We start from the raw sequence: 13,638 nt of genomic DNA, 5'->3' as shown, positions 1-13,638 counted from the left end.
TCTCTGTGTTACCCTGTGAAAGACTGGCGAACTGTCCAGGGTGTACCCCGCCTCTCGCCCTATGACAGCTGGGATAGGTTCCAGCGCCCCCCGCGACCCTGAAAAGGATAAGCGGAAGTGAATGGATAGATGGATAGAAAATAAATAGAGTGTGAGCAATAATCCATCTATGTATCCATCCATCCATCCATCCATCCATCCATTTTCTTCTCCTTATCCGGGGGCAGCAGCCTAAGCAGAGAAGCCCAGACCTCCCTCTTCCCTTGCTTGTCCAGGGGAGTACCAAGGAACAATGTTCTCAGTTCCCAGACCAGCCAAAAGATACAATCTCCAGCGTGTCCTGGGTCGGCTCCGGGGCCTCCTGCCGGTGGGACATGCCCAGAACACCTCACCCAGGAGGCACCCAAGGGGAATTCTTGTCAGATGCCCGAAACACCCCAACCAACTCCTTTTAATGTGGAGGAGTAGCAGCTCGGAATCCACTCCCTAATGAAGTAGAGATCCTTACCCAATCACTAATGGAGGGGACAGCCAACCTTGGGAAAAAGCTCATTTCTGCCGCTTGTATGTAAATCTGAGCAATAAATCACAACTCTGAAATCAATTTAATTTGTAAATCATACGTACAAATTGCTATTTGATTTAAGTTTTAATTGCTAATAAATTTTTAAAAATGTAATAATAATAATAATAATAATAAATAATAATTTCATCTGTTAAAATGAATCACACCTCTCAGGTTGTTATTGATTTTCCATGGAGTTTAAGCAACAAGTGAGAGTTTAAAAACTTCAATCCAGTTAGGATCCAAAGGTGTGCAAAGCATATGGATGGTCTTCTGTAATAGACAGGAAGCATTTAATTAGTGCTTAAATTTATTACAGAATTTCCTAGGGCAAGGATAGCTCAGTTGAGTGGTGGTCCCATAATCGGAAGATCGGTGGATCAAATGCACTAATCGGCTACCCTGAGGTACCGTCCTACACACTGCTCCCCGGGTGCCCAGTGGCTGCCCACTGCTTCACTGAGTGAATGGGTTAAATGCATAGAGGAATTTCCCCACATGGATCAATAAAATATACATTGTTATTATTATTGTATGGTTAAAAACTGAGGATAACTTAAAAAAATAAAACTTGAAAAAAAAATCTTCAAAGATTACAGACTTATGTGTGCAGAGCAACATGTTATCTGAAATATCAGCCTTCATGCGTGAGAGTGAGCATCTTGTTGGTGAAGGGCTAGCTGCAGGCTAGTGATAGGATCTTGTCATCTTTTCTACTTTCAATCAAACCAAATTGATATTTCTTAACTTTTAACTGGAAAAGCCTCTGCAGATGGAGGTGATAATCTGATAATCACAGAGAGGAAAATTTACAAGGAGTGCAAAGAAAGGAACGCCTGAGACAGGATATGTTTAAAGCCAAGAGTGGCCTACCTGTGTATGTTTACTTTGAGTTTTAAAATATCAAAGTTTACTATATGAATAATTGTAAAGCAAACAAACAAACAAACCAAAAGTTGATGTTTTGAGTACATTAGTTTCCTGAGAAAAGCTCATTCTCTTCATCATTGACCTGCAAGTCTCCATGCCAGTATATAAAGTTTTAATAAACTAATACATAAATTAAAAAGCTTTCAGCTTTAATAATAAAATCAGCTTTATAATTTATGTCAAAGGGGTGGGATTCTTCCCACTCCCTTTCAACATGTAAATTAATCAGAACATTTTTTTGTATGTATTTTGTATAGTATTTTTTTTCTCTCTTATTTTATTTTCTAAATGTACCTGTAAATTGTTCACATGTTGAAATAAATAACCAATCAATCATCAATCAAAATCAGTTTTAATAAAAATAAATCAGTATTAGTCATAAAAATGAAAAACATACCTGTTTTCAATCTTAGAAGTGTCTTTAAAAAAATCTATGTGCATCTCACTTTGTAAGCACGCTGCGTTTCAGGAGGGTGGCCCAAACACCATGCAACATGGACAAGTGGTGACCTTGAGGCATCTCTGCCCACTTTAGTGGTCAGCACTGATGTAGTTACAGTAGTGTGGAAAAAGTGTTTGCCCCTTCCCGATGTCCTATTTCTTTCTATGTTTGTCACATTTAGATGTTTCAGATCATCACACAAATCTAAATGTTAGACAAAGAATGCAAAATGCAGAATGCTGGATAGAGACAAGCTCAATTTTATTCAGCAAGACTGTGTGCTGAAAAATAACTCTTAGATTAGAATTCAAAAACCACTACTTGTTTAATTATCATTTACAAGTGATAGTCACAAGTATGTCAAAAAATCTCAACAGTTGTTGGCTGTAGATATTTTATCTTGTGAGGTAAACACAACAATAATAAAGAGAAAAGCCAAACAAAACTAAGATCTTAAATCCGTGTTTCTAATAGTTTTAGGATTGTATTTGTGTGGGAATTCGTGAAGTCATTAGAGGAATTAACTACTGGCTTTATTGATCATTAGCTAAACAGAGCTATGACTTTTTGTCAGCCTAACAACAAAAAACCCAAGGTTGTCCTTATTGTCTTCAATCGGTGACAAGCAGAAAGATGGTCTAGCTTTACAGGTGCTTACTTATAGAGCAACAAACTCTTTTTCCAGGATAAGTGAGGATCTTCTACATTAATGAGACAGAATTTCATCTTCAGCTTTGGGTTCTCATTTAAGGCTGACAAGTACTTCTGATTTTACTTCTGATTTTACTTCTGATTTTAGGTTTTCTTTTTCAGAGGAGTATCCAGAGTATCCAGGGTCATATGCAGCAAGGATGTAACTGTACTAATAAAATAATCAATGTCTTTGGGAATAGTGTTTACGTAGCTTGTGTTGGCACATGGCAACAGTGGAGGAATTAAATCTATGAACTTAGTTACAGCACTTTCTGAACGACATTAATTGTAATGAAATGTATTCTAATGTATGCATTGATTAAAAAAACAGAAATATTTATCAAATTTAAATTGTATATTGAATATATTTAGATATGTACTTTCCTAAGGGATCAGTTCATTACGTAAAATAACATATTTCAGTAGTGATATAATTATTAACAATTGACGCAAGCTATTTGGGAGCTCCTTAAAATCTGGAGTGGTGGCCAAGATTTCAAACTGTGTAAAAAGAAAAAGTGATTTACTGCTTTTTAATAATTAATGACTAGACTGCACTGAATACTGAATAAAAATTTGTCTTTGTAAAGATTATGTAAATTGTTAAGATCAGACTGTATCTGAAAATATTTTTTTGTTTGTTTGTTTGCATTATTGTAACTTCTGTTGTTCATTGATTCAAGAATTGAGAAGTCTGACTTAAAAACATTTGCAATTGTATAAAAAAAATTTTTTTAACTTAAAAGTCTCATTGTACCACACACATACTTAATAAAAGGGGAAAGTAAGTTTTATTTTTATGCATCAGCAACAGTAAAACTTTAATGGGAAAAAAATCATTCTGCTGAAATATGCAATCGCCATTACTTACATGTTAGATGATTGCTTTTAAATTAACTGAGTGCTTACTACAATGCTGAGCAGTTTATCTAACAGACGTGAATGTTTTTTTGTTTCCTTTGCTCAAACTGTCCTTTTTGTCTTGTTTCCCTTTTTTTCACATCCTACCTTCTTTAGACTTTTTTTTAGACATTCCTGTCCTCATTTAAAAGAGGAGTAAGTGGGCAAAACTTTATGTGGTCCATTTTGTCAGATAGTTGCAATGAAAAAAGGAGAATGAACTACAACAATAACCTATAGTAACTGTGACCTGAGTTAGAGCCAGGAAGTCAAAGACCTAATTTCTCAACATTTTGTTTTCACAGCAAGCCGTCTGATGCAAAAGGCCAATGTCCATTTGTTGCTGTTGACTTGACCTACAAGATGCTACTGCTATAATGCCACAGTACAATCAAGAACTCTTTTAATCAGTGAATACAACAATACATACACACACACACACTCACACACACACGTCATGTCATGTTTTCTTGCTTTGCATGGCCACAAATTGAGGATCACCCACAATTTATGTTTTAAAATATTTGCAATTTATTTATTGCACTTTTCAAAAAAAAATAAAAGATTACACTCTTTACAGGTAACATAATTATTTAGTCTGTGTAGAGCAACATGACATGTGAAATATCGGCCACCCACGAGCAGAGTGAGTATCTTAGGCTGGTTGCTGGCTAGCGACAGGTTCCTGTCCGCTTTTCTACTGACTCATTTCCCCGAATTTGGCTTTCATCTTCTCAAAGGCATCTGAGAACCAGTTCCTGGGCAAAATAAACACGAGTTAGATGACGTTGAATTGTGTGTGTGCCTATATGAATAAATCTTCTTATTCCCTGTATGTTAGAGTACCTGGTGCTGGTTCCAAATTCGCTGTTGTGTATATCATCGAAGGCAGTCTTAGTTTTTTCAGCGAGGGACTGGCCAATTTCAGTCAATTTCTGACCAAACCTGTCAAATTTGTCCGTAAAGCTGGTATCGTCTTGGGCCTCTGTAGATGGAGGCATATTCAAAGAGAGGGAAATTTGCATCATGTGAAATAAGAACAGTATGACTGGAACAGGATATGTTTAAGGCCAAGTAGCCTACCTGTGTATGCCACAAAAGCCAGCATCAGCACGGCAACTGCAAGGTACAGTCTCATTTTTGCTGTAAATGACTGAGAATATAAAAGGGACAGATTTTTGTCTTTTTTCACACATTTGCTGAGGATCACTAATGAAAGTGGAAAACAGTTAACGTTTATCTTTCTTTAAAAATTGCGCCTCTGCATGTCAGCACCAAGGTGACTGGACAGCTCCTTTTACTTTTCGTCCGTTATTTCTCTACTTTGAGTTTAAAAAACTGACCATTTTACCGATAAAGCACATTTGGTCATGATATTTTTATTAAAGAAAACAAAAAAAAACAAAAAGAACCACAGACACACACACGCAAAACACAAACAAACAAACAAAGGTTTTGAATTATTTCATGCTCTTTGTCTACTAAAGTGCATGTCTCTGCAATCTTTAATAAACTTTCAAAAGATTCTTTTTTAGTCCTATAAAATAATATATATATATATATATATATATATATATATATATATATATATATATATATATATATATATATATATATATATATATACATATATATATATATATATATATATATATATATATATATATATACATATATATATATATATATATATATACATATATATATATATATATATATATATATATATATATATATATAAATTAAAAAAATATACATACCTGTTTTTTGTCTCAGAAGTGAAAAAAATCAAGTGCCTTTAAAAGCCTATGTGCGTCCCTCTTTATAAGCGCTTGGTTTTAGGAGAGTGACGCAAACACCAGACAACACGTACGAGTGGTGACCTTGAGTCGTCTCTGCCCCTTTTATTGACCAGCACATGAGTTACATGAAGATATGTTGATTGTAATAGAGACGTGCTCAAATTTATTATGCAGCAAGATTGTGTGATATCCACCACGGTGATAAAAGAGAGAGAGCGAGGAAGAGAGAGAGAAAGAGAGAGAGAGAGAGACTCTAGATTACAGTCATGAAGTGATGTATTATGTGTAATTATTATTTACAGGTAGTACTCAGAAAAAAAGCATGAGAGACATTGAAAAGCATAAAGACAATATAAGTATGTGTATATATACTTTTGAAAAAATCAAATCACAAGGATATGAAGATATGTGCATTCATGGCAGAAACAGCAGCTTAGTAGATAAGGTGAGATATGATGTAGAAGAACAATAGTTCAATAGTGATATAATCATCACCAACTGACCATTTGGAACCTCCTTTGGACCTGAAGCTCTGGCTAAATGTTTAATTATATCAAACACTTTGCCTTTAATACTTTTTAATGTGGGGTGACTAGACTGCAATGAATACTGGTTAAATCTGCCTGCTTTTGATACATGGTGCACGTTTTTTAACACAAACTTTCTCTGAAATGTCCTTTTTTCTTTCTTTTCTTGCATATTACATAATATTTTAGAGGTTGGAGCAAACCTTAACTGCTATCATTAAATAACTGTTCAGCAACTTTTTTTCCACCTCTACTCCTACGGATAGTGTCATAATAGCTCAACCCTAATGAACATTAACATTGATGTAACATGACATCATTTGTTATTTGTTTGGTTTTAGAAAGTCAAAAGCAGCAGATAAAGTTCTTCTTTTCATATCTGTCTTATACAAACCTCCCCTTGCTTATAAGAGGAGTAAGTGGACAAAACTATACATGCTCCAATTTGTCAGTTTGCACCGGAAAAACAGTACAGTTGAATGAACTGCAGTAATCCCTATTATGAGCCGAGTTAGAGCCAGGAAGTCTGCATCTACCAATTCAAAGACCTCATTGCTTAACATTTTGTTTTCACAGCAAGCAGTCTGATGCAAAAGGCCAATGTCCATTTGTTGCTGATGACTTGGCCTATAAGGTGTTACTGCTATGATGACTGGTCTAATTGACTTAAATACGACTTAACATGCCTCAGCATCTCCATCTCTTTTGTAATGGAGTGGCTGGTGGGCTTATTTATGAGCTTGAGCTTGCGTGCACAGAAACTCCTCTTGAATAATTGTAGGAGGCATAGGGCGTGAAAGTGCATGTCTTGTGTGCTCACAATTTGGAATAACAAGCTTACAGGAGGGCTGTTTTTGTGTTTGGCCAAGGCCCCTGTGGTGACTGATGTTGTGTGCCAGCTCTGAAGAAGGTGAAAAGGATGGTGAGAAGAGTGGGGGTTTTAAAAGGAGGTAAAATCTCTGCAGGGATGTTTTTGGGGTTACTAGCAGTCATGGGCTAGATAGCACCTGCTTTTTTTCCCTTCTTCTTTTCCTTTAATTCTTAGCACTTAGAGTGCAGACAGAGCCGAATTGCTGAGGTAGCAGGATGCTTGTGGTTTTCCTGTTTTTACCATCCATGACTGATCCTTTAACACAGTTGACTGTGTACTGTAGGAGTTTCACTTGTCTGTTCCAAATAAACCCTGGTTCCTGAAAGAAGTGATTTCACCGAGGATAAACACGTAGTCATATCATTAGTCACTCTTCAATGCCCTTTAGCACTGGTAGAAAGGGTAAACATGTTTTGAAGAGAAAAGAAACGGATTAAATCTAGTCAATTCAGGGAAAAAAACACAGAATAAAATAGATATAACTTTCTGTATCAGAGAGACCTGATGATTATTTTGAAAAAAAAAAAAGTAAAGTAGAAAGTCAGGGAAAGTAAGTAGAGTGTTATCAAAGTTTTTCCATTAGAATCCAACGTTTGGTGTGGCAGGAACATGGACAAGTCTTATACTTCTCATCAAGAATCCTTTTATTGTGTTTCACTATTCTTGTATTGCTTTTAATTTCAGGTTGTATTCACAATAATTTGTATTTTTATCAAATAATGTGAAATTTCTAAAGTCATTTTGTGTCGCGACTGCAGAAACTTAATCCTCAAAAATGTGTGCTCTCGAAGCACCGTTTATGTTTCTTTATGTGGCACATATAGTTTACTTATTCTCCCAATAAAGAAAACACAGCTGCATCTTTGTGTTTCCTGGATTCAAGTGGAGAAGAAAATCTGAACAGGGGACAAATGGTGTCCCCTACTGGCCTCGGGCTCAAACTTCAAAGAGAAAATCATGCTGTGTTTAAACAGCCATTTTTACCCTTTTTCATTTAAAGGACCATTTCCAGCGTATGACAGCCAAAGCCACCTTTTTTCCTGTGAATGGTGCCTTTGAACTGAAGTTAAAAAACATAATTTTGTTCTTAAAATCCTCTTACACTACTAAAACCGCTAGTTGAAAAAGGTTTTGGACAAAATACGGGGAAAGATGGGAAAAAATAAGCAGTTTTCTATATATGTCAAAGTCTCTTATTCTATATTGGTGGTGGTTTACTTATAAAATAAATTTTAGGCAAGATAACCATCACCTCAATGGTAATTTAATCTGTGGCACAGAATGTTCCCAAATGCCTGCTGGGATCAAGAGAAAGGAATCTCAAGGGAGATTTTAACAAGTTTGGACTAGAAAAGGGTAAACTAAGGGATGTAAGGGGGTGGCTGAACAAGGAAGGCAAACCAAAAGAATCCTGATGCTTATGGTGGAGTAGAGGAACAGACAGGGAGCCTGGCTTTAATTTCAAATGTTCTTGTTATTGCACTTATCCATTATGATTGCTATGGAGGATGTAGGTGGGGGGATTTGGAACTGAACCCATCCCTTTTAACACTTTTACACCAGGAAGAAGTCACCTGTCAATCACAAAATGGACAAGTAGAGACATATAAGTCATCATGTTTTATGCGTTCCACCAATGAGCAATTTAGATTAGTCAAGTAACCTAATAAGCATGTTTTTCCACTGTGGGAGGAAACTGAAGCACCCAGAAGAAACTTAACCACAAGGAAAAGCAACACAGTACGACCCAGCTGGTCTTTGAACCCAGAACCTTTTTAACATGAGGCAACAGTGCTAACCCCTGCTTTATATAAGCCATTATATAAATACTCACATGGTCTTATGTAACCACTGCCAAATGTAACAATGTGACAGCAGCACAGGGGCGCTACGTTTTTTAAATGGCTTGATAATCTTACTAGTAAAAGCCATCAAGACCGCTATTCTTTTATAGATGATTTTAGACATGTTATACTTTATAATGCCATAGCATCATTATGCAAAATAATCCAGTTTCCAAGCATTAATTGCATCTCATCTACATTATAAAGCAGTAATGTAATTATTTAAAATAGTCACCAACAGCATCAGCTGTTTCCACTCATCAGGTGTAACTGAACCCAAAGTTAAATAATAGATTGCTCATTAATGTTTGATAAGAAAAACAGTGACAGGAACTATTTTTTCTAGGTTCTTTATTTACTCAGCACTGTTCAGCACACTGCAGTTAAAGAAAGTGCACTTACAGAGAGCAGCATGGTGGGCATACAACATGTTAACCACACTTGTGAAGTACAGACAGGTGTTACATTTTACTCACTGATTATTTGCATCAAGTAATTTTACGATCCATTTCTCTGTGAAGTGCAACACAGAAACAACAATAAACAGGACTCATTTTTGTTGGTTCGGTATCACTTCTAGAAGAAACGAGATCGTTGTTCACTGCATTTATTGAAATGAAAGACATTGTTGTTATGTGCATCGGAGGATAACGGGATGAAATCTCAAGCTCAAGCTGAAACTCTGCGGTAATAACCAAACAAAATGTAGAAATTGAATACAAAAACTTGTGGGAATAGACCGATATAACAGTTAATTCAAAGTAGAAAAGCAAAGGATATTACAAATAATTGTTGTCTTTTTGCATAAGAAAGGTTGTTATTGACTGTGGTGCTTGTGTTCACTGATTAAGGGAGTCAATGAGAAAATAAGAAAAGGTGACTGTGCAGAAGGAAGAACACACCTGCTGACTGTTCTGCACCTTATCCTCCCTTGTCTCTCTATTCAACCCCCATATCCTGAACACTAGAACACTCAGTGTAAAGATCATCAGCAACTTTCTCCTTTTCTCATTTTACCTGGGTGTAAAGAAATCAGCAGTGTAGCCATTTCACCAACCATCTACCACTTTCAGAGTCTCTCTTTAGGCAGTGGTTGACTCCTTGATCTTGTCTACAATCTCCTCAAACTGCTCACGGATCTTGGTGGCATAGGGGGAGAACAATTCTGTCATCTCTTCAATCTTCCCCTGAACTGAGGTGCGCAGTTCCTCTGCAGTGGCCTCCAGCTGGGTCCTGATGCCCTCAGCCTGGGTCTCCAGCTGCTGACCCAGGCCCTCAGCCTGTGTCTGCAACATAGCAGTGATGTCACTCAGCTTCTTATTGGTGTTGTCATTGGCCTGCTGGACATAGGGCTCAACATGCTCCTTCACTGTATCCAGGTTCTGGGAGGCACGGGACTGGATCTCACCTATGTAGGTGGCCACAGTGCTAAAATAAGAAAGGAATGGTTCGATTAAAGTTTATATTTCTAAACGCAAGAGAGAATTCTAAAAGTTTCTGCCCAACTTACTTGTGAATCTCCTCAATGTCCTTATTGAGGCGCTTCTGCAGTTTATGGATGAAGTTGTTCATGCGGCTTTTGAGATCACCAGTGTTATGGTCCACCACAGCCTGGAGCTCACTGTGATACTCAGTGCCGCGCTCTTTGGCATCCAGCATGTCCTTCTGCAGTCTGTTGATCAGAAGCTGAACGTCTTGAGAAAGCTGGGCAGTGGAGGTCTCAGTGTAGGGAACCAGCTTGGTCTGAATGTTATTTTTGTATGTTTCAAGCTCTGCCATGGTGTCAGTGATCAGAGTGCTAGAAGCAGAAGAACAAGAAACACTAATCAATGTAAGTTCAGTGCAAGAAAAAACAAAGGAAAGTACTGATTAATTGCTCAGCTTCACTTACTCTAACTCCCTGCTGAGCTGAGAGGCCTTGAGGTTCTCCACAACTCCATCAGCATTTTGGCCCAGCTTGGCAATGTACTCCCAGAAGCGATCCACACTTTCCTCCCATGGATTTTTAGTGGCTTCAGCCTGGCGAACAGCACGGCCATTGCAGCCTATAATGGGCACACATAGAAAGCATGGATAAATAAAGTAACCCAAATATAATAAAGTGTGACTGATAAATACTAAACCAGCAAGTAAATCCACCTACCAGTGATGACTGCCAGAGCAAGGATCAGGGCTACAGCCTTCATGGTTGTTAGACAGTCAGATACACCTATGAAAAGCATAAGGAACGCTCAGAAAATCAGCAATACAATAACATTTACATTTGCATCTTCCACACTATTTACTGTGTTTTTATAAACTACGATATGGACTGGAAATTAAAAAAAAAAAAAAAAAAAAAAAAAAAACAACGCGAGTTTTACGTTTAACACATATGTGCAAAAGTAAACTCAGCCAATAACTAAAGTGAAACTTCATAATTTCTAAGACTTGGCATCAAACAAAAGAGGACAGCGTGTTTCTCCGTTCTTTCTATCGTCTTTCACTCACCTGTGAGGTTGAGATTCCTCCGTGCTCTTTAGTTGGTGACTGGGGGTTTTTATAGCCCTGGGAGGCTGTCTCTGCGCGTGTTGCGCAGAGAGCGATCGCGCGGGCACGCTCGCGCGATGGTGATGATGATGTTGATTTGTCTGCAGATAATCATGTTTTCTTCTGCCTAACGTGCCACCGAAACCTAAACGGTGTGCTTTGTTGGAGGGGGAATTGAGCAATCTGGTTGTCACGAGAACAAACGGGGTAAAAGTTCCACGTTCAACGCAACGACAAATATTCGTCACATTATTCAGTTTTCACGTTTTTATTCTTAGATTTATTAGCAAAAGCAGTATCTGAAGAAATAAAAAATAAAAACTTTAGAGTAAAAGTTTCTCCGTCAGAGATTTAATGCCCTTATTGACGTATAGATTATTAGTGCAAAATGAAATAGAAATAAAGCCATAACCTACACAATCTATTAAAGTAGCCTACTCATACGTTTTTAATTGTTTTGAACAGTTGCCAAAACAATTAAACCGTTTGTGAGCATGCAGAAACACAAGTTTTAGATAGCGTCATCGGAGTTTATTTCGCAAATCACTTGTATGTTTTTCCTCTTTCTAACCTTTTTATTGCAGTATTGCCATTTGGCAAATAGTCCCCCCCCCCCTCTAGTGCTCATTGTAGGTTTGTTACAGATGCTTGAATAACTTAGGAGGCTGTTCACAACTTTGCATGTTTTCTTTGATGTTATCACCATGTGCTCCCTGAATACAAATCCTCATGTTTCGGCTCCAGGATGTAAAGCAGCCTTTCACAGATGCATTTCAATCTAAATACACAGACAGTATTGACACCTCACCTTTTCACCCCATATAGACATGCAACCCCCAAACACATGGCACATTTGCATGACAATCCTGCTCTCACATTCAACTGAATATAGTATGAGTGGTTTTACTGTTTGCATATCATATGCACCTCCATGTATTTTCCACTTTCTAGTTTCTAAATCTTTTTTTTTTTTTTCGTGCAGACATAAAATAAAACAAATATCCAGTAAGTGCCAGAAGGCGTTACCCCAACATGATGAGCATGTTCAGACTCGGGGACACATTAGGTAACCCTCAACATGCCCGCTGTACAAAAGAAGGATTACAGGTAATAAATCCAATGAACAAAGTGAACATATTGAGCAAAAGATCTAAATTATACAGATGTGACAGAGGAAAAAAATAAAACATGGGTTTTATGTTGAAGGCTTTCACAACCAATTGTATTCTGAAAATTTCCAGGATTTTGAAACTGGTGTAAGTCAGAGGAAGTTTGGTGTAGAAAGAAGTTACTTACCCCTGCTTGTTAAACACCAAATATTTGTTTAGCAGCAGGACAGAACAGTCATGGGACATTGTGCATATTTTTCCTGCATTTACATTGCTTTAAAAGCTTTAAAGGTTTGTTGTTGCATTGGCTGTGAATTATTATTGTTACATTTGATAAAATTCACATATTTCTGCCGAACAAGTTGCAGGATGAGTTCACTCTTGCCCACGTATAATGACATTTGCCCTTCGGGCCTTGTCTTTTTTGTTGTCAGCCCATTTGGTTTTTCTCTTTTGTAATTAGGGCCAAAGTTCAAATGGGTTTGGTCAGGTAATTAACATGTTTACGTGATAACATTACAACATGATAACCCAAAGAGGTCAGTCTGTATAGAGGTATTTGAAAAATCCTTTGTTCTCCTTAAAAGGGGAGAACAATGAGAAGAAAGAAGTCATGAAGTCAAGGTTTAGGTACAGCTGTGCTAAAGTAAAGACCTTTTGATCCTTATTCCAAGACAAAAACGGGTATAGTGTATGTCACTGCAGGAGTCACAAGCTAAAATACTGTATGTTCAACTACAGTTCATTTGTTCAAACACAAAGTAATTACAACTTACTACCAAAAACATTGTCATGCAACATTTGGGATCTTATTTCCATGAGGAGCATGTTCAACAGTTTGTATGCAACAGTCTCCAACATTAGCTACTAAGACTTATTTTCATCTTGGTGATTACAAATACAGACAAGAGGCTTTGTGACTATTCTTGCAGAAAAAAATAGACCATCTTGACTATGCGTGTAACAAGTGGCCAGACTGCAGGAACTCAGTCTCATCCTAACTTTGCCATGCCATCAGGACAAAGATCAACAAGACAGACGGAGAAGTGAAAGAGAGAGAAACAAGAGGAACTATGAGGTAATACAATAAAACATCTGGCACATTCATCCCTACTGTAACGGCTTCTCCTTTTTTGTTTCACAGCAACAGACAGTTTGAACAAAAGTAACCCTGATGTTGTTCACTTGAATAAAGTTTAAGGAATTTGACTTTTTGGTTGGGATGATCTCACTCCATTAAATAGGCAGTCATCTGTTTAGATGAGTCAGTGAGGTTACTGCAGTTAATGCCTGTTTTCACGTTAAAAGCTATAAAACCACACAACCCACACAACCTCAACATCTGTGGTTTGAATCCCTGATAGGGGGAGTGGCATGACTGTAGCATGCTGACTCGAATCAAATGCTTGCAACAGCAGAATTTCCA

The 13,638-nt window shown here is 37.4% G+C and overlaps 2 protein-coding genes across 2 annotated transcripts; both read right to left on the bottom strand.

The window, feature by feature from the left end:
• Positions 1 to 4,026: 4,026 nt before the first annotated feature.
• apoc1 (apolipoprotein C-I) lies at positions 4,027 to 5,424 on the bottom strand. The gene is made up of 4 exons (XM_080896158.1): positions 5,291 to 5,424; positions 4,614 to 4,683; positions 4,377 to 4,515; positions 4,027 to 4,288 (listed from the first exon to the last, which is right to left on the bottom strand). The coding sequence occupies exons 2-4, from the start codon at positions 4,666 to 4,668 to the stop codon at positions 4,228 to 4,230; spliced, it is 255 nt and encodes an 84-aa protein (XP_080752284.1). The 5' UTR covers positions 4,669 to 4,683; positions 5,291 to 5,424; the 3' UTR covers positions 4,027 to 4,227.
• A 3,484-nt stretch (positions 5,425 to 8,908) lies between these two features.
• On the bottom strand, positions 8,909 to 11,155 carry apoeb (apolipoprotein Eb). Its single transcript, XM_080897320.1, has 5 exons — positions 11,065 to 11,155; positions 10,718 to 10,783; positions 10,466 to 10,619; positions 10,085 to 10,372; positions 8,909 to 10,002 (listed from the first exon to the last, which is right to left on the bottom strand). Exons 2-5 carry the CDS (start codon positions 10,758 to 10,760, stop codon positions 9,657 to 9,659), a joined length of 831 nt encoding a protein of 276 aa, XP_080753446.1. The 5' UTR covers positions 10,761 to 10,783; positions 11,065 to 11,155; the 3' UTR covers positions 8,909 to 9,656.
• Between the last annotated feature and the right edge of the window lie 2,483 nt (positions 11,156 to 13,638).

The sequence above is a fragment of the Rhamphochromis sp. 'chilingali' genome (genome assembly GCF_963969265.1).
Source record: "Rhamphochromis sp. 'chilingali' genome assembly, chromosome: 11".
In the NCBI taxonomy this organism is placed as follows: domain Eukaryota; kingdom Metazoa; phylum Chordata; class Actinopteri; order Cichliformes; family Cichlidae; genus Rhamphochromis; species Rhamphochromis sp. 'chilingali'.
This window is presented reverse-complemented; position numbering and strand designations above follow the sequence as displayed.

Bases quoted from the DNA above. Each gene is read 5' to 3' on its own strand.
- apoc1 (XM_080896158.1), bottom strand. From the start codon at position 4,668: ATGAGACTGTACCTTGCAGTTGCCGTGCTGATGCTGGCTTTTGTGGCA. The intron at 4,516-4,613 runs GTAGGCTACTTG...CTCCATCTACAG, and splicing joins GGCTTTTGTGGCATACACAG to AGGCCCAAGACGATACCAGC. The intron at 4,289-4,376 runs GTACTCTAACAT...TATTTTGCCCAG, and splicing joins GAATTTGGAACCAGCACCAG to GAACTGGTTCTCAGATGCCT.
- apoeb (XM_080897320.1), bottom strand. From the start codon at position 10,760: ATGAAGGCTGTAGCCCTGATCCTTGCTCTGGCAGTCATCACTG. The intron at 10,620-10,717 runs GTAGGTGGATTT...TGCCCATTATAG, and splicing joins TGCTCTGGCAGTCATCACTG to GCTGCAATGGCCGTGCTGTT. The intron at 10,003-10,084 runs GTAAGTTGGGCA...TTCTTATTTTAG, and splicing joins GACATTGAGGAGATTCACAA to CACTGTGGCCACCTACATAG.